Source organism: Salminus brasiliensis, chromosome 7, assembly GCF_030463535.1.
Source record: "Salminus brasiliensis chromosome 7, fSalBra1.hap2, whole genome shotgun sequence".
Classification (NCBI taxonomy): Eukaryota; Metazoa; Chordata; class Actinopteri; order Characiformes; family Bryconidae; genus Salminus; species Salminus brasiliensis.
The window spans coordinates 1,753,956-1,774,819 of NC_132884.1; the positions used below are offsets into that span (position 1 = coordinate 1,753,956).

Here is a 20,864-nt window from a genome sequence, read left to right on the forward strand (position 1 = left end):
CCCACCCGTATTTTATCCAGACACTTTACTGCTACAGAGCTGATGTTTGCTTTGGTTGTAGAAAGGAGCCTCTAGTGTCGCCACATCTGTGTTTATAATTATAACTATGTGCTTTTTTAACTATTTAAGTTAAGTACAAGTCCTGTAACTACTGAGTGCTTTTGTTCTATCTGATTTCTTCTTATTTCTGACCAAAAGATTGGTCGGCTCATTTTTATTCATTTATTCATATTCCCTGGATTTGTCTCATAAAAATAGTTAAAAAATATTGTAAACACCACAAGCATTTACACGTTAATTCCCAGATCAATAAAAATCTCAAGCTATTTATTCATCATATATAAATATACACATATAGTCATAACGGGAAAAACTTCCGTTCTCCATTTTTGCCGCGTTTCACTTTTCTTCATAATGTGAAAAATTTAGTTGTTCTTTATACTGTCTCAGAATTTAATTATGAACAAACCAATAGAAATGCTCCAAAATTACTTGGAATAAAATCGACTAACATTGACTTCTGTTTAAAGTTAAGAAGGTTTTTTCTTCTCCCGTAAAGCTGCTTTTTTGGAGATACAATTTTTTTTTGAGGTGGAGTAACAGAGCTGTCAGTCCATTGTTTCTAAATACCACTGCATGACTATTACCAACACATTTGGGCAGCATTGCATGGCCAGTTGGAGTCCACTCCATGTAATCTATGCAGCTGCAACACATCCAGATGTTTTCGTGGGGCTTCATGGCTGGAACTGAGGCTCAATCTCGTTGTACGGCGGAGGACCCGCCGGCAGGGAGTTGTGTATGTTGGGATTGCTGATGACAAACACGTCCTGGAAAAGGAAGACCGTTTAATGATGATATTTGCAACCATCTAGCAACACCCTAGCAACCCCTCTGCAAAACCCATTGCAACCACATGGCGACATCATAGTAACCATAACAATATAGCAACCACCAAGCAATATCATAGCAGTCACTTAACAATACCATAGAAACCACCTAGCAATCACTTAATAACATTATAGTAACCATTCTTTAAATCATAGCAACTACTAAGCAACATCTTAGCAACCTCATTATAACCACCCAGTATACCTTCAATCACCTTGCAACACCATAGAAACCACCTAGCAGCCATTTAGCGACCCCCTAGTAACCACCTGCCATATCATAGCAACATCTTACCAATCACCTAGCAACATCATAGAAATCACCTAGCGGCCACTTAGCGAGCCCATAGTATCCACCTGTTATACCACACCAACCACCTAACAACATCATAGCAATTACCTAGCAACCCCTTAGTGATCCCATAGTAACAACCTGGTATTTCATAAGAACCACCTAACAACATCATAGCAATCACCTAGCAACCCCTTAGTGATCCCATAGTAACAACCTGGTATTTCATAAGAACCACCTTGCAACATCATTGCAATCACTTTGTAAATCCCATAGTAACCATGGCAACCACCTAAGCTTAGAAACTGCCTGGACTGAGAACACCTTAAGTTACCAACCATTCCGTGTTTCCTTCAGGAAATGCCAGTTTTTCCAGTTTTATCTGGTTTGTTGATCTGTCGCCCCCTGTAGGTTCAGTGTGGCATTTATATTTACTATGTACAGCAGGAAGCTCATCTTCAATAAGAAATGAATGAATAGCAAGTCCACAACAAAGCTAAGTTCACTCACACCCTGAACCCATGTGCAATGTAGAGTATTATACGCTACCTCTTCGTTATTGTGCACATGGAAGGGGTTGTTTAGCGAACAGCATGCCTGACGACCTGGAAACCCGCTGCCAGAGCACACCTATAATGGTACAGATGATTCTCACAGTTACAAGAGTTTTCCTGGCTGCTGCATTTAATCAACAGCTGTGTGAGATGGTTGAATACCGTTGGTTCAGCACAGTAGGTAACATCTAAGCCAAACAGCAACATGCAGATGGAGATGATGAACTGAAGCAGGGAGAAAAACAGGAGCACTCCACTGATCCCATCGATCTGACTCTGAAACAGATTAGTGAGCATACGCTTACTGGACCTTATTAGAAACTCCCACCTAACATTAGTTTCCCCCAGAAATTGGTCAAAAAATTTTTTGCAAGGTGGTAGTAACTTTAGGCTCCTGCAGATGGCGCTGCACGAGGATGGTTAGGCAATAAATACCAATAAATACGGGTGTCTGATGGGATTCATAGATTGAGAGGAGGTGGTGCGGTGCAGGGAGTTTCGAGTTGGATGTGTGGAAAATGGGTCGCAAGGCAGATACAGTTAATGATTGGCTAAAAGGAGGGACTGCATTTGGGCATGGCCAATCACCATAGTGTGAAGGAAGGAGCTGAATCTGCAGGTATATGGAAGCTTACGGTCATACGGGTCTACCAGCAGTTGCAGGAATCCCAATTTTGGCTGAATTGTGGCTGAAAGATGAAACTGATGGACAGGGACCGCCGGCAGCTTCACCGCTTGTGAATGAAAACAGTTCCCTGAGAAATCGCTTGAGTAGAACCTGCGTTGACTTCTAGAAGCATGCCGTGAAACAGTCCAGCGGTCCCTGTCCATCAATTTCCACAATTCTTATGAGGAACATCCTGTAGACTGGGATTTCTGCCACTGCTGGTAGACCCGTATGACCGTACGCTTCCATACACCTGCAGATTCAGCTACGTCCTTCACACTTTGGCCACGCCCAAATGCAGTCACTCCTTTTAGCCAATCATTAACTGTAGCTGCTTTGCGACCCATTTTCCAACCAGACACACACAGCACTGTTCCACCATTTCTCTCCACCTATGAATCCCATCACACCCCCTGCAGGTATTTATAGCCTCATGCAAGGTGACTAATTTATTGTCCAGGGATCTTATATGTGAGTCATATGGAAACAGTGTACACAGAAGATGTTGAAACGTCTAAGGTTACAAGCTCTGTGCTCTGTGCTGTAGTCCAACACACACCTGCAGCCATGCTGTGTTGACAGACCCGTATGCTATGTCCAGGGAATGTAGAACGATGGCTGTTCCTGCGGTCACTGCACTGAAGGCGTTCACTACCAGCAAGGCTTTCGCCTGGGAGAAACACAGAGTATGAGGTCAAATCCACACACATTAACTCCTGGGTGTTTAGGTGGGTGAGGGTGTGGTGTGGTTTGTCCATAGAGTTCCATTGTAGTGCTGATTGAGGTGAGGTGTGTGGGGGGCAATGTAATGCTACACTGTGCTGCTGGCTGTGTATCTATATACAAACCGGATTCCAAAAAAGTTGGGACACTAAACAAATTGTGAATAAAAACTGAATGCAATGATGTGGAGATGGCAAATGTCAATATTTTATTCGTAATAGAACATAGATGACAGATCAAAAGTTTAATCTGAGTAAATGTAACATTTTAAAGGAGAAATATGTTGATTCAAAATTTCACAGTGTCAACAAATCCCAAAAAAGTTGGGACAAGTAGCAATAAGTGGCTGGAAAAAGGAAATTGAGCATATAACGAACAACTGGAAGACCAATTAACACTAACTAGGTCAATTGACAACATGATTGGGTATAAAAAGAGCTTCTCAGAGTGTCAGTGTCTCTCTGAAGCCAAGATGGTAAGAGGATCACCAATTCCACCATTGTTGCGCAGAAAGATAGTACAGCAACACCAGAATGGTGTTACCCAGCGTAAAATAGCAAAGACTTTTAAGTTATCATCATCAACCGTGCTTAACATCATCAAAAGATTCAGAGAATCTGGAACAATCGCTGTGCGTAAGGGTCAAGGCCGTAAAACTCTACTGGATGCTCGTGATCTCCGGGCCCTTAAATGTCACTGCACCTCAAACAGGAATGCCACTGTCAAGGAAATAACAGAATGGGCTCAGGAATACTTCCAGAAATCATTGTCAGTGAACACAATCCACCATGCCGTCCGCCGTTGCCAGCTGAAACTCTACAGTGCAAAGAGGAAGCCGTTTCTAAGCAAGCTCCACAAGCTCAGACGTTTGCACTGGGCCAGGGGTCTTTTAAAATGGAGTGTGGCAAAATGGAAGACTGTTCTGTGGTCAGATGAGTCACGATTTGAAGTTCTTTATGGAACACTGGGACACCATGTCATCCGGACCAGAGAGGACAAGGATAACCCAAGTTGTTATCAACGCTCCGTTCAGAAGCCTGCATCACTGATGGTATGGGGTTGCATGAGTGCTTGTGGCATGGGCAGCTTGCATGTCTGGAAAGGCACCATTAATGCAGAGAACTATGTTCAGGTTCTAGAACAACATCTGCTCCCATCTAGACGTTATCTCTTTCAGGGAAGACCAGACCACATTCTGCAGCAATCACAACATCATGGCTACGTAGGAGAAGGATCCGAGTACTAAAATGGCCAGCCTGCAGTCCAGATCTTTCACCTATAGAGAACATTTGGCGCATCATAAGGAGGAAGGTGCGACAAAGAAGGCCCAAGACATTGAACACTTAGAGGCCTGTATTAGACATAAATAGGAGAGCATTCCTATTTCTAAACTTGAGAAACTGGTCTCCTCTGTACCCAGACGTCTGTTGAGTGTTGTAAGAAGAAGGGGGAATGCCACACAGTGGTAAAAATGGCCTTGTCCCAACTTTTTTGGGATTTGTTGACGCCATGAAATTTTGAATCAACATATTTCTCCCTTAAAATGTTACATTTACTCAGATTAAACTTTTGATCTGTCATGTATGTTCTATTACGAATAAAATATTGACATTTGCCATCTCCACATCATTGCATTCAGTTTTTATTCACAATTTGTTTAGTGTCCCAGATAGATAGATAGATAGGTATATATATATATATATATATATATATATATATATATATATATATATATATATATATATATATATAGATATAGATATGTATATTTATGTATATGTAACCAAACCAGTATATCAGTATATATGTAGTATGTAGCATGTAGATGATGATGATGGTCTATACATCAATCACTATTATCCAATGACAATCAATTCGATCAAGTAATAAAGGTTAGTAAGATTTTATGAGATTATTAAAACTTACGTACCAAATGGGGATGAAATTTATTCCCAGCCGCCACAGACAGAGTGCCAGCAGTGATGTACTGGGGGGGGGGTGTTGGGAATAAGGGTATGAAAAGGGTACCAGTCAACACTTACTAATCTCACTCTACATAAATAAATACATAAATAAGAGAAAACTGGACGAAACTTACGATTATGGCCCCCCAGTAGCTGAGTAAACTCTGTGTGAACAACAGCATGCTGTTGTTCTGGGTTAGGACGATGCAGAGCAAAAATATCATCCCCCCAGTCATGATTTGCACCGTCTGTGGGAGGAAAAACGGCATGTTGACTCCTCAGGCAAAATCAGATCGGCTCAGTTATTCACATGCTTATAGTTATAGTCATTCTGCATTCAACGTATTGGCCCGGCTACGTCAGTGTACTTTAAATAAAGGTCGATTGATTAGTTGATTGATTGATTGGACATCCAAAGAGAGGACATGTCCAGGATAATGAGGACACATGGCCACCCTATTTTACACATTTGCTTTTATGGCATTTAGCATTATAACTGACGTGCTTGGGTCAATGTGGTGTTGGTAGTCGGGCCTAAGGACTCTCACTGGTGTAGCGCAGCATAGTCACTCAGACTGAGAATTGAAGCCCAGTCTCTCACATGGTGTGGTAGCTCCACACCAACCACACAGGAATCAGTATGTAGACTTGGGAGTCATGCCCAAGGAATTGAACCTCAGTCTGCCACAGGGAAGGCGGTGTTGTTACCCAGCAACTCAGAAGCAGAAACATCTTACCCCCAGCACTTTTGGTTCTCTCTTTAGACAACTGCTGGATAGGTCTGGGGTGGACTGGTCTTGTTGATGTCCCAAGGTTCTCCGCAGCATCCCGTTGAAGAATCCTGCTCCTGGCCCTGGTCCACTCGGTGCCGTCCCAGATGGAGCTGGCTGCTCTGGGATCACATGGGTCACAATGATGAAGCCATTTTCCATGCTGTTGGTGGGTACCAGTGTGGTGGACATCCTTCAGTTCAGCTGTGTGCTGGACAAAATGGAATTAATGTAGTACTGGAGAACGGTCACCCAATTTGGTGCTATGTACAATCATTCCCACCCTCTAAAATCTGCTATTTACAAAATTGCACTAAAACACAATGAAAGCTGGTTGAGTTACAACTAAGCTACACTATATGTCCAAATGTTTGTGGACACCCCTTTCTAATGAATACATTCAGCTACTTTAAGGTGCATCCATTGCTGACACAGATGTGCAAATGCACACAAACAGCTTTCCTAGTCCTGGTAGAGAAGTACAGCCAATAGAATAGGACCCTAAGGAGCTGATAAACATCATAAACATATTGGCATCATGCTGCCTAATGCCAGGAGTGGGTTAGAGGGGTATAAAGCCCCCCCCCCCAGCATTGTTCTTTGGAATGATGGATGGTGCTCCATCCAGTGGTTTTGGGATGAGTTGGGGATGAGGTGAGATGGTGATAATCCAACATCCTGACCTCACTAATGTTCTCCTTGCTGAATGCAATCAAATCCTCACAGCAATGCTGCTCCAAACTCAGGTAGAAAGCTTGTCAAGATAGCGACTCTTTTTAATATCCTTCATTTCAGAAGATACAATGAATAAACAGGTGTCCCAATACTTTTATCCATATGGTGCATATAGGAGTGAAGAAAGCAAGCCTTGGAACCGCAGTCGGTTCTGTGTTGTAGATCATATAGTTGCTGTTACACAACCTAATATTTTATTATAATATTTTATTATTATTTTGGAGCATTTCCATTGGTCCGTTTATCATGAAATTTGATTTTGACACAATATAAACAACTGCAAGATTTACATTATGTCAAAAAATGAAACCTTGGAGAAAGAAATGGAGATATGAGGTCATAGCGATGATATACAAGATCCATTCATGCATTAAAATTCTTATTACAGAGGAATATACTACAGCTTATTGATAAAAACACCCCTGTATTAAACCAAGCCTAATTTTTGAGGCTTTACCTGCTTTCCCCCTCGTTTTCGTCTCTGCCGTTGTGAACGGTATTCCTGTCTTCCTCCTCCTTTGAGTGATCAGCAATGTCACTCCCTTTTTCATCCAGGAAGTTTGAGTTGTTTTTGTGACCTTTGGAATGACACAAACCCAACAGGTATTGAAGCAGGGAGCTGTCTGTGCGGTCACTACATGCATGGCCACCACAGGGACGTAGACGACCCTCTTGTTCAGATTCAAGTCTGAATCCCTATTCCTCTTAGTAATTGTAGATATAAATTTTTAAACAGTGATGGATACGATGTGGATTAGAACAGTGCTGGACAGAGTACTAAATAAACCCCCTCTATTTATAGTTCTTCTTGGGTTAAAGTCGAAAATTTCTCCCCTTCAAATCGACTTAGCTTTAAAAAGTAAAAGGACTGGGGCTGTCGAGTGGGACTGGAACAAGAAGAAAGGAAGGAAGTGAGGCAGGAAGGTAGAACCATCAATCACGGTTTGTGTTGCACACATAGGAACTTGAGCTCTGGCTTCTGTAATCATCAGCTCCATAGACCCTAGAATAGAACCCTGTGGGATGCCACAAGATATGCTAAACCAAACGCTTGCCAAATCATTTATAGTATCTGCATTATAATAATAAAATACCCAATCATAAACCTAGGGTTCAAAAGGTCAGCCCACTCATTCAGGGAGGACAGTGAGACAGTGAGAACTGGCTAGCCCTAGCAGAAGCACCTGGGAAGCACTTGGGCATGAAGGTTGAGTGTCTTGCTTATGGGCACTGCAAGGGATCAAACCAGCAATCACTTTTCTAACCTTCGGCAGAGACTAGAATTCAAAGCTCCTCTAATCTTAGACTCAAGTCAATATGGAGACCATAATACTCTTCTCTTCACCTGAGTATTCTCAAAAGAGGAGGGTCTTCAGTCTGGGTTTGAGGACAGCGAGCGTTGGACTCTGCTGTTTGGACACCCAGGGGAAGTTCGTTCCACCACTTCGGTGCAGGACAGTAAAAAGTAAACAGGACAGTGGATCTTAAAGGATGGCGGGTCGAGCCGAGCCGTACTTGAAGCTGGAAGGGCTCTTGGTGCAGATCGGCTTTTGACCATTGCCATCAAGTACGGAGGGGCTGGCTGGTCCAGTCTTGGCTTTGTAGACCAGAGTCAGGGGTCTGAATCTGATGACCTGGGCAGCAACTACAGGAAGCTACAGTGAAGAGAGAACGCAGCAGAGGAGGAGCTGAACATGGCTGAACGTAGAAACGTTGAAGATGCAAAGGAAGACCAGCCAGAAGAGAGTTGCAGTGGTCAAGTCTTGAAGTGCCGAGACACTGAAGAAGCCCCTGGGTGGCCTCCCTGGAGAGGAAGGGTCGAGTTCTCCAGACGTTGTACAGGAGAAATCTGCATGACCGAGTTACGTTTGCAACATGACCTGAGAACGATAACTGATCATCCATGACTACACCAAGACTTTGAGATACAGGCCGCTAGACATTCCCCATGGCTCTTCCTGGCTATTCTCTCTTCCTGTGCAATTCTCTCTCTGAACTTTGCACCTGAAAGCTGAAATGCAGATGGAGAAGAACTGATCAGCAGCTCTCCACTGACACCAAACGTCCAGTTCTGAAACATCTCATCGTACTAGATTGGAGAGAACTGCTGTGTCAACTCTGCTGGATGAACTTCCTCACCAGGTGAAGATCAACAGCAGAGACGAGTGAATCATTAGGAGATAGTTAGGCTGTTCCATCCTTCCCATGAATTTATGTAGGTCACTACAGGGGGCTGTTGATGACAGGGTTATGGGTTCGATACCCAGGCTCAGCAAGCTGCCACTGTTCACCCACTCTGCGACCTGAGTTGGCTGCCCACCGCTCTGGGTGTGTGTATGCTCCCTGCTTCTAGCTCACTAGTGTGTGTGTGTGTGTGTGTGTGTGTGTGTGTGTGTGTTTGCCACAACGGCTGGGTTAAATGCCAGAGGACACATCTTGCTGTACGTAGTACAGTGACAAATCCTTGCACTTTTATTTATTTACCTTTAAATGATCCAAAATAACAGAATATGAAATATGTAAACACATTTGTAATATTATAGAATATAAAAACTAGACGTTACAATAGAAAAGGATATTTTAGACGTACACTTTACAAAATAAATTTTTCTGAGTCATTTTAGAAGTGGTGGCTCAGCGGTTAGAGTGCCGGGCTATTGATTACAGGGTTGTGGGTTTGATTCCCGGGCTTGGCAAGCTGCCACTGTTGGGCCCTTGAGCAAGGCCCTTTACCCTCTCTGCTCCCCGGGTGCTGGAGTTGGCTGCCCACCGCTCTGGGTGTGTGTACTGACTGCCCCTAGTTCACTAGTGTGTGTGTGTGTGTGTGTGTGTGTTCACTACCACAGATGGGTTAAATGCGGAGGACACATTTCGCTGTACAGTGGCAAATACGTGCACCTTTACCTTTTTAGAATAATCCACAAAATCATGCTGGATTGTTTTAGTTATTTTTAATTGTATTTTTTTTCTTTTAATAATTATTCCATATGTGTGATGTTGTGCAGAATGAACTTAATAGAGTAATTAATTTTAGTTTTCATAGTTTACCATTTACAATAAAAAAAAATTGATTTCCAATGGATTCCAAACTTTTGACGGGTGGTGATGTAGCCATGTACATATTTTAGGTTCATCCAGCACTTTGGATGGAAAATGACTGATAATTATTGACCTGCTCACAAGACTGAGCAGGAGGAAGATTTTTATATGAGGCAGATATGATTCTGAATTACCCCGACAGAAGCACGTAGCTGCTGTAGCCAAGCATCTGCATGGAGCCGCACCTGAAAAACAGTATTATATAAGCCTCCTATAATAAGATGACTTTAACAACACGCAGTAAGGGACGGCAGGGCGCGGCGTCTGCACTGTCACACTATCAGTCAATCATTATCACTGCCTCGCTCTGTCTCTGCAACCAGACATGAGTCACGGCTTCAAGTGAACTACTGTGGTACTCACAGCGTGGCTCACTGACCTGCAAAAAGCTCCTGAATGGCTTACCCCCTGCATTCACTAAATGTCCAAATGTTTGTGGACACCCCTTCAGCCAATATAAGTTGCACCTATTGCTGTGAGAGTGTTAGTGAAGTCAGGATGTTGGATGATGATGATGATCACCAGCCCACCTCTTCATCCCCAACTCATCCCAAAAGTACTGGATGGAGCTCCACCACCATCATTCCAGAGAACACAGCTCTTCCACTGCTCCACAGCTCCTCAATGCTGGGGGGCTTTATACCCCTCATCTAGCCCACGCCTGGCATTAGGCAGCATGGTGCCAATAGAGTCATGATGTTTATCCGCTCCAGAGAGTCCTATTCTATTGGCAGTACTTCTCTACATGTTGAGAGTAGGCTCTCTCCCATAATTAGGTTTATATATATATAACATAATATAACTTCAGAATTATATTTATTGTAAATACATAATATAATAATATATTTATAAGAATGCACAAAAAGTATCGACTATGTACCTGCCGTGAAAATACAGACCAAAAACATGAAAATCCACATTCATCAATAGTGAAAAAGTGCACAAAAACTCAAACTAAAAACGCACTATAAAGGGTTAAAACGCACAAAAAATATGCCACACCACATGCATAAAATAATAATAATAATAATAATAATAATGATAATTTATTTTTAATTTGACCCCCTTTTCTACCCAATTTGGGAGGACAATTATGACCGACATCACACTAGGAGTGATGTGGGAAGGGAGTGCCATCAACCCAGAGAGGAAGATCAGCTGTGCTCTCTCTGACTCCGGCTGCTGATGGCAAGCAGCACGACTTGGGATTTCCGAACCATTCAAAATATATTTTAGTCAGGTTTTGGTCAATTAAATGATTTATTATTTACTATTATTATATTATTTATTATATTATTATTATAAATTAAGAAGGTTTAGACATCATATTTATTTTCAGAACACATTAACATCAAAGGAATATGACATCATTTTTCTTCAAATGCTTTTGCATTTATTTAACTTTACAATTCGGGCAATTTCTCTGACAGGGTGTTTGTGCAGGTAGGCAGATACAGTGCAGTGTGGACATACCATCTGATTTCACCATGACTGAGGGGGCTTTGAAGGTGCTTTGCCAAGATTAATATTTTTATTGATTTTAAGGATTTGGCTCAGTAAAGTTCTTTTGTGCCCCTCTTAGGTTTCAAGACTTTATCAACAGACAGAAGTGAAGAAGTGAAAAGTGCCGGGTGGGTCTGAGAAGGCTTTTTCGTCCAGGTTATTAAGGGGGAGCAGCCCTAAACGTCTATAAGGGGCAGCTGTGGCCTAAAGGTCAGGCTTTCTCAGACTGGTCTATGTTGAGATGTCTCATGATGTCAACATCTGGTGATGTTCTAGATCGCTAAAGGAAACATCTGGAGTGTGTTAATCTCCTAGACTCAGAAGCTCTGGAACCTCCAGCATCAGTTTTGGATCTGTGTGTTTTGTGGAGGGCTGTCTGCAGGTGGGGTTTCCAGGTTTGTGTTCACAGCCACCACCTGCAGGGAGAAGAAAACCTCATTAGAAACACCTACCCTCCACTCACTGGCCACTATATTAGAAACACCAGCCTTCAGCTTTCACTCACTGGCCACTTTATTAGAAACACCTGCCTTCAGCTTTCGCTCACTGGCCACTTTATTAGAAACACCAGCCTTCAGCTTTCACTCACTGGCCACTTTATTAGAAACACCAGCCTTGTACTTCAACTGACTGACCTCAGCTTTGGTAACAAGAGCTGAAGTGAGCATTCAGTCCTCAATGCTGAAGTGTAAGGACTTGAGCAAGCTGATGTTCTAGACGTCTGGGTCTCTGGTCAGTTCCTACCAAAAGTGCCCCAAGGAAGGACAAGCAGTGAACCGGCGACAGGGTCATGGAGGCCCCGCCCACCTCACAACTTACAGGCCTTAAAGTCTGCTGCTAACGTTAATCTTGGAGCCAGACACCACAGGACACCATCAGAGGTCTTGTGGAGTCCATCCCTGGACGGGTCAGAGCTGTTGTGGCGGCACGAGGGGACCTACTCAATATTAGGCAGGTGGTACTAATGTTATGGCTGATATATTCCACTAAAAAGAGACAGTATTCCTCTAAGATTGGAGTTCTAATCCTGAGACTTACCACCGTCACAAACTGGAGCTTGTGGAAGCTGGCGATGATGAAAAAACACGTGAAGATATGAAGGCACAGGAACAGCACCAGCACTACAGTGACGGCAAGGTCCAGGCTCTGCAACACAGTCCCACATTAGCCTCCGTGGTAGCATGAGGACTATTATTCAGTAACTACTGAACTACTGAAAGACGTTCTTTAAAGGTTCTTCAGTAACAGCAATGGCTCTGTGGAACCATAAGAACTAAAAGAACAATTTGAATGCGTTGAAAGGGTTCTTTGCAGGGTCAAACGGTTCTTCATATACACAGAACACCTGACGTAGATGGTTCTTCACTATTGTTACAAGGGAGGGCCCCCAATTTTGTACCATATAGAACCCATTTTGCCTGCTAAAAAAGGTTCTCCACACTGGTGATGGTTCTTTACACAACCTTTAAAAAAGGTTTGTAGATGTTTCTTTATAGAACCTTCAAAGAAAAGGTTTCCACTATTGTTATAAGTGAAGGAACCCTTTTTTTGTACCACATAGAACCCATTTTGCCTGATAAAAAAGATGCTCAGCACTGTTGGTGGTTCTTCGTAAAACCTTTAAAGAAAAGGTTTACACTCTCGTTATAAGTGAAGGAACCCTTTTCTGTACTATACAGAACCCATTTTGCCTCATTTTGCTGAGACAGAATTTCCACACTGTTGGTGGTTCTTCATAGAACCTTTAAAGAAAAGGTTTCCAGTATTGTCACACTTTGCCTGCTGGAAAGGTTCTCCACACTGGCGATACAAAAGGTATTACCCAATCCAAATAAGAAGGGAGAACCAGTCAAGCACAGTGGTGGTTCTCGGATTCGTCAGGCTAATAGAACGTACCTGGAGCATTTCTGTGAACTCAGAGGGACAGTCAGGGATATCTGGGTAGCAGCTCGTGTCGTTCAGGGGCAGATCTAATATCATCAGAAAGATGGAAGCAAACACCACTACATAACCCGATGTAGCTGCTGCAACACACACCTTCTTCTACAGGAACACAAACAACCACTGTACACTTATACGCACACACACACACACACACACACACTATATATATATATATATATATATATATATATATACACACACACACAGTGTGACAAAAGTATTGGGACATCTGCTCATTTACTGTTTCTCCTGAAATCAGGGGTATTGAAAAGAGCTGATTCTGCTATGGTGGAGTAACTGTCTCTACATTCTAGTACTATTTGGAGGAAGACCATTGCTGTGAGGATTTGATTGCATTCAGTGACAAAAGCGTTAGTGAGGTCAGGATGTTGGATGATGATGATCACCACCCCACCTCATCATCCTCAACTCATCCCAAAAGTACTAGATGGAGCTCCTCCACCATCATTCCAGAGAACACAGTTCTCCCACTGCTCCACAGCTCCTCAATGCTGGGGGGCTTTATACCCCTCCTCTAGCCCACTCCTGGCGTTAGGCAGCATGGTGTCCACAAATATTTGGACATAGTTTGTGTATATATATATATATATATATCATAAGTCACAAAAAACTAAACATCATAGGATTTATGTACTCTGTCTTTTGTTCATGGTGTTTCCATTATTTTGTCCATCTCAGGTATGTTTTTAATAAGTGTAAAAAGTGTGTTTTACGAACCGCCCAGGGATTGGGTTTATTCCCCACGGCTACTGTGAGAGAACCAGTGGTGATGCACTGCAGAGGAGGGAAGCAGCATTGACTTGTCACTTACACGCCTCGCTTTGAAGTGAAGTTAAAAGAAATCCTGATCATAAACAATCATAGAAAATATTAATATTAATGCTTACGAGCAGCGGCATCCAGTAGAGCAGGCCGCTGTAGACGCTGATGTTATTGCTCTTACTGGAGAACACGATGCCGAACGCGAGTATCAATAAACCAACCATTATCTGGACTATCTGTGGAGGAAAATAGACACTTACATTCATACACACACACACACACACACACACACACACACACACACACACACACACTAAATGGACAAAAGTATTGGGACACCTGCTCATTACGGTTTCTTCTAAAATAAAGGATATTAAAAAGAGCTGATCCTGCTTTTGTTGGAGTAACTGTCTCTACTGTCCAGAGAAGAAGACTTTCTACTAGACTTTGGAGGAGCATTGCTGTGAGAATGTGATTGATTGCATTCAGCGACTAGAGTGTTAGTTGCTGAATGCAATTAAAGTTTGGGTTTAGGTTAGAATTAGGTTTAGGTTTAGTAGGTAAAGTTTGGGTTTAGGTTAGAATTAGGTTTAGGATTAGTGGGTAAAGTTTGGGTTTAGGTTAGAATTAGGTTTAGGTTTAGTGGGTAAAGTTTGGGTTTAGGTTAGAATTAGGTTTAGGCTTAGTGGGTAAAGTTTGGGTTTAGGTTAGAATTAGGTTTAGGTTTAGTAGGTAAAGTTTGGGTTTAGGTTAGAATTAGGCTTAGTAGGTAAAGTTTGGGTTTAGGTTAGAATTAGGTTTAGGTTTAGTAGGTAAAGTTTAGATTTAGGTTAGAATTAGGTTTAGGTTTAGTAGGTAAAGTTTAGATTTAGGTTAGAATTAGGTTTAGGTTTAGTAGGTAAAGTTTAGATTTAGGTTAGAATTAGGTAATGTCAGGAAGCAGTGAACCCCAGTATTCTACAGCAGGCATCAGGTGCGACTTACCCCCAATGTCTTCCTCTCTCTCCTCACAAACATTTTCAATGAGTGAGAACTAATGAGGCCATCGTGGTCTAATTCTTCTGTGATTGATGGGCTTAAGTGGGTGACGCTGTATCCCACATTTGGTGCTGGAGTTGGCGTGCTCATCCTCAGAGGTGTGCTGTTCTCCTGTGCAGAAAAGCATCCGGTACAATCAGTGCTCAAACAGAACTCGAACCCAAAGGGGCCTCTGCGGACGAGTGCCATACAGACCCAGAAAGACCTGGAAAGTCTGAGAACTGGGGAAATTCCTGACGTTACCTGGAATCTCAGCTGTCTTCTTGGTCTTGAACTTTCCACTGAGCGGTCAGTTGAGTGAGCTCGCCTGAATTTAAGTCCAACCTGAAAGTCAGAGGGTTCTGCATGTCTGATGACCTTTGGAGTTATAACAAAGCAGTTCAGGCAGACTGTGAGGAGACACAGGACTGCAGAGTAACAGAGTCATTTCTGGAGCTCATAAAGTTAAAAGTTTATACGGGTTTATAACTTTATATTTGTAGAAATATGCTGGAAATGTGCTGTACAGCAGTTCTCTCACTGACCGACCCAGGTCCAACAACAACAGCTCAGAGTAAAACCCCATGAGTTTAGGTTAGAATTGAGAATTGTGTAGTGGGTAAAGTTTGGGTTTGGGTTAGAATTAGGTTTAGGTGAAGAGGGTTAAGTTTGGGTTTAGGTTAGAATTAGGTTTAGGTGTAGTGGGTTAAGTTTAGGTTTAGGCTGAGGTTAGAATTAGGTTTAGGTGTAGAGGGTAACATTTGGGTTTGGGTTAGAATTAGGTTTAGGTGAAGAGGGTTAAGTTTGGGTTTAGGTTAGAATTAGGTTTAGGTGTAGTGGGTTAAGTTTAGGTTTAGGCTGAGGTTAGAATTAGGTTTAGGTGTAGAGGGTAACATTTGGGTTTGGGTTAGAATTAGGTTTAGGTGAAGTGGGTTAAGTTTGGGTTTAGGTTAGAATTAGGTTTAGGTGTAGTGGGTTAAGTTTAGGTTTAGGCTGAGGTTAGAATTAGGTTTAGGTGTAGAGGGTAAAGTTTGGGTTGGGTTAGAATTAGGTTTAGGTGTAGTGGGTTAAGTTTAGGTTTAGGCTGAGGTTAGAATTAGGTTTAGGTGTAGAGGGTAACATTTGGGTTTGGGTTAGAATTAGGTTTAAGTGTAGTGGGTTAAGTTTAGGTTTAGGTTAGAATTAGGTTTAGGTGTAGTGGGTTAAGTTTAGGTTTAGGCTGAGGTTAGAATTAGGTTTAGGTGTAGAGGGTAAAGTTTGGGTTGGGTTAGAATTAGGTTTAGGTGTAGTGGGTTAAGTTTAGGTTTAGGCTGAGGTTAGAATTAGGTTTAGGTGTAGAGGGTAACGTTTGGGTTTGGGTTAGAATTGGGTTTAGGTGTAGTGGGTTAAGTTTAGGTTTAGGCTGAGGTTAGAATTAGGTTTAGGTGTAGTGTGCAAAGTTTGGGTTGGGTTAGAATTAGGTTTAGGCTTAGTGGGTAAAGTTTAGGTTTAGGCTGAGGTTAGAATTAGGTTTAGGTGTAGAGGGTAACGTTTGGGTTTGGGTTAGAATTAGGTTTAGGTGTAGTGGGTTAAGTTTAGGTTTAGGTTAGAATTAGGTTTAGGTGTAGTAGGTTACATTTAGGTTTAGGAAAATGACATTTCTATTAATTCCATTATATAAATTAAGTTTATATAATTACAGACGTTTCTTCAGGTGTGTGAGTTTAGTTAGATTACCTCCATCTCTCAGTCTTGATCACATGAAGATCAAATCTCCAGATATTGGAAATGTTAAAAAAGGCAAAGGTTTTTATGGGGTGTTTAAATTAAGCAAAAAAAGTCATATTTGTGATTTGGATTTGTCAAGGACACAGTTACAACTGGGGTGACCTGCCACTAGAGGGCGCTCATCCAGCACATATTTGTAAACCAGCATGTAGTTGGTGGTCACACAGATGTTGGAGTAACATTGGGGACCAGGGAAGGCCTTCAGTGCCAAAAGCTTTAGTGAAGTCAGGATGTTGACCGATGATCACCACCACACCATCAACTCCATCATCATCATCAACTCCCCAACTCAAAAGTACTGGATGGAGCTCCACCACCATCCATCATTCCAGAGAACACAGTTCTTCCACTGCTCCACAGCTCCTCAATGCTGGGGGGCTTCATACCCTTCCTCTAGCCCACGCCTGGCATTAGGCAGCATGGAGCCATTAGGGTCATGATGTTTATCTGATCCAGGGAGTCCTATTCTATTGGCAGTACTTCTTCTCTATAGGGAGTGGACAAGCTGTGTGTGTGCATTTGCACATCTATGTTAACAATCGGTGTAAATTCATTATGAAGGGTGTCCACAAACGTTTGCTTGTCTAGCGTGTGGGACACTGACCGATGTGTTTTGATTAGAGCCTGGTCAGGGATTCCACATAAGCTGTAAACCCAGACCCGAGAAAGAAAAAAAAGATATTTGGAAGTTGGGGAGGGATATTATGGAATGTATTATGGGAGCCAGTGTAACTGTGGTGCTTTTTTTGGGGGGAACAGGAGAGAACCTAGCAGCTGGATGTTCTCAGCATCCTGAAGAGAGTGGGTGGTTTTTGTGCTTTACTGAGAATGGAAGGTAAAGATGTGAACACAGCGCCCTCGAGCTGCCCAGGAAGATACTGCAGTGTGCCCACTGAGGTAGACGAGCATAAACTCATTTAAATAATCTTATAAAATCATATTAAAAGGGTCTTAATGACCGTGCAGACAGTGCAGACAGTGCAGACAGAGGTCCAGGTGTGCAGACAGGCCAGAAATGAACACACAGATGATGCTGTTATGTGCTATGTGGTTACTATGGTACTGCTTGCTAATTGCTATGGCATTGCTAAGTGGTTGCTACGGTGATGTGAAGTGGTTGCTAGGTCATGTTATGTTATGGTATTCCACTCGGTTGCTGTGGTGTTGCAAAGTAGTGGCTAGCTGATTGCTATGGTATACAAGGTGGTTGCTATGGTGGTATACAGTCTTAAAGTTTCCAGGAAGATTTATTGGCGTAATGCCATAGACAAACCTCACAGTGGATGAGATCCTTTTAAAAAAATGAAGTGTGTGAATGGAAATGAGGTGTGTGTGTGTGTGTGTGTGTGTGTGTGCAGGGCATCCTCATATGTAAAGGTTCTTTACACTCACTCACTACATGGTTCCTTAGGGTCGGTGGTTTTTCAACTGGGCCTCAGGGACCCCCTTAGATGGTCCAAGTCTTTGCTGACATCTGGTTTGAGAACCATTGTCTTAGGGAACCCACCTGGTGTGATGAATCAGGTGGGATTGAGGTGGAAACACACCAAGCCGAGGAGGAATTCTGCCCCTAGAGCCAAAATTCTTAAGATGTTTCATCAGTTTTGATGAATGGGATTATTTTTTTATGAAATCTGGGTCTCAGAGAAGCCAGGATATTACTTTAATAAATGTATGCCATGCTATTTGATTTATATGTATATATAGGAGGTCTGACGCTCTTAACCAGAGCAACTTCCAGGGTTACTCATATTACAGAGGTGGGCCTATGTAGTGTTAGGAGTCTTGCCCAAGGACTCTTATTGGTGTAGTGCAGCATATCCATCCAGACTGGGAATCGAAACCCCATCTCCCACATGGTGTAATAGCTCACTGGCAGGCTGTGGTGTTATCTGTTGGGCCACACCACCAGATTACAGTGGGGCTTTGACAGAAAAACCTAGACTGTACCGTACCCAAACAAAAGCCTCAGGTCCGAGGCCTTATTTATTGATGATTTAGTAATTGCTTTTACTGAAGAACCCTTAAAGAACCGTTCTTCTTTAAAAGAAGGTGTATTTCAGAGATTTCCATTCATATTTTCTATCCCTTGTGCAGTGAGCGCTTTATAATTTGATTTGAATGATTTATGGATGCATAAATAAATAAATAAATAAAATCATAAAATCATCAGTGTACTAATGGTGCTCGTGAAAGACCATACATCAAACCCTACTTGGAAAAAAAACCTTTGAAATCACAAAAAACACTGAATGAGCAGGTGTCCCAATACTTTTGCCACTTTCCTGCATCTATATCAGCACTCACGATGCTTTTGGTTCTTCATAAGAGTGCTGCTTCTCTTCAGTGAGACTTTTTTTGGGCGTTTTTCTCAGCTTCTCTTCAGGCCCGGGGTGTGTACACTGACGGCAGATGAACACGTTTTGGCCTTTAACCCCAGCTAGACGAACTGAGAGCTTGCCTGCTTTTTCAAGGAGCTCTGGGACTTCAGAGCAGATTTCAGTCCAGCAGCTAATCCCAAAGTCCCCTCATGGGGCAGCGGATCAGCGGTGGCTTAAATCGCTATTCATTTCGCTGAGATAAATTATTAAAGCAGGAAAATGGAGACCTGGGGAGAGGCACAGCTTCAGTCAATAATCACTCCCGTGGTATTACACAGTCTCTCTCTCTCTCTCTCTCTCTCTCTCTCGCACACACCCTTCTGTCAGAGAGAGAAATGATCTATCTGTAAGCTCCATCAGGTATTCACACACAGGCGACCTTTGGGGAACCATCAGTCTCTATTCCATCCCCCCAGGGCTCAACAGAGGCATCTGGGTGTGGGACCCTCTTAAAACTACATCTTTTCTTTTTATGTGATACTTGAAATTTTAACCATAGTATGTTGTCCTTTAGACTCTTTCTGCAGGCCCACAAATGACCCCCATATCTGCCATGTCTTTATTAATTGTCATGAAAGGAAATTAATAGAAATATCAGAAGTGAGAAGAATGAAAAAAACAAAACAATCATAAGCTCTGACTGATCCAAACTCTGCTCTAAATTAGCTTGAACTCAATCAGGGAAAAAATACAGCGCATCCAACAAGACCAAACGCCTCATCTTTTATACAGCCATAAACAAAAGCATGGTAACGATACTGCTCGCTGATCTATTACACTAAGTGCAGCATCAACCAGTGTGTAAACCAGTAAACAAATATTTAACCAGTTGTTTTCCAGTCTGCCTGCAAAATGGCCACTAGAGGGCAACAGAAAGAGGTTAACATGTACATGATCACCTACAAAATTACAACCCTGTAATCAAGATATTAAAGAAGAATCAGATATTAGCAGCATTCAGCATTTTTCAGAACTTCAGTGTTAATTCAACAAATGTCCAAATGTTTGTGGACACCTCTTTTAGTGAAATGAATGTGTACAGCTACGTTAAGTTGCACCCACTGCTGACACGAAGATCACACACAAAGGGCGTTGTCTAATCCCTGTAGATATGCATTGCCAATAGAATAGGACTCTCTGGAGCAGATAAACATCAACATATTGGCACCATGTCAAATGCCAGGCATGGGCTAGAGGGGTATAAAGCCCCCCAGCAATGCTCCATCCTCCAAAATCTAGTAGAAAGCCTTCTTCCCTGGACAGTAAAGCAGGGTCAACTCTTTTAATACTTTTGATGGTTTCAGAAAAAACAATAAATTAGCAGGTGTACCAATACTTTTGTCCATTTAGATTTGTTTTGGTGTACTATTAGAACTATACTTGAGTGGGCAGCAGGGCTCTGAGACACAGCGATGGCTTATAGTATACAAATGTACTCCTGATAAGATTTTAACTGCATGCTTTTAGACTTGTAGGCTAAAATGTCTCTAATTAGTCTGATTGAAATCAGATTGCCATGCGACATGAAATATGCAAATTAGCTCCTATATAGCAAACAAGTGTCTTTGCTCCTTTTGTTTTAGTTTCACAGCTCTATTTAAAAGATGGCTGCCACCTCAAAAATGACAATTTTATCCGCAGCTGTTAATTTGATTAAGTTTACGAGCAGACGGCTGGGAAGAATATTCCACACTAATTAAAGTCACATTCAATGTTTTGCAGGAACAAAAGCAATGAGGCAAAGTAAAGGTTAAACAAACCGGCACTTCATTAGT

The 20,864-nt window shown here is 42.2% G+C and overlaps 1 protein-coding gene across 1 annotated transcript; it reads right to left on the bottom strand.

The window, feature by feature from the left end:
* Positions 1–306: 306 nt before the first annotated feature.
* LOC140559776 (membrane-spanning 4-domains subfamily A member 4D-like) lies at positions 307–7,150 on the bottom strand. Its single transcript, XM_072683394.1, has 8 exons — positions 7,053–7,150; positions 5,828–6,071; positions 5,225–5,338; positions 5,057–5,113; positions 2,963–3,073; positions 1,899–2,012; positions 1,732–1,812; positions 307–830 (listed from the first exon to the last, which is right to left on the bottom strand). Exons 2-8 carry the CDS (start codon positions 6,050–6,052, stop codon positions 738–740), a joined length of 795 nt encoding a protein of 264 aa, XP_072539495.1. The 5' UTR covers positions 6,053–6,071; positions 7,053–7,150; the 3' UTR covers positions 307–737.
* Between the last annotated feature and the right edge of the window lie 13,714 nt (positions 7,151–20,864).

Coding starts and splice junctions, on each gene's coding strand:
- LOC140559776 (XM_072683394.1), bottom strand. CDS start 6,052: ATGTCCACCACACTGGTACCCACCAACAGCATGGAAAATGGCTTCATC. Junction 2,013..2,962: donor TCAACACAGCATGGCTGCAG/GTGTGTGTTGGA, acceptor AATCTGTTTCAG/AGTCAGATCGATGGGATCAG. Junction 831..1,731: donor ATGTGCACAATAACGAAGAG/GTAGCGTATAAT, acceptor TTCCTTTTCCAG/GACGTGTTTGTCATCAGCAA.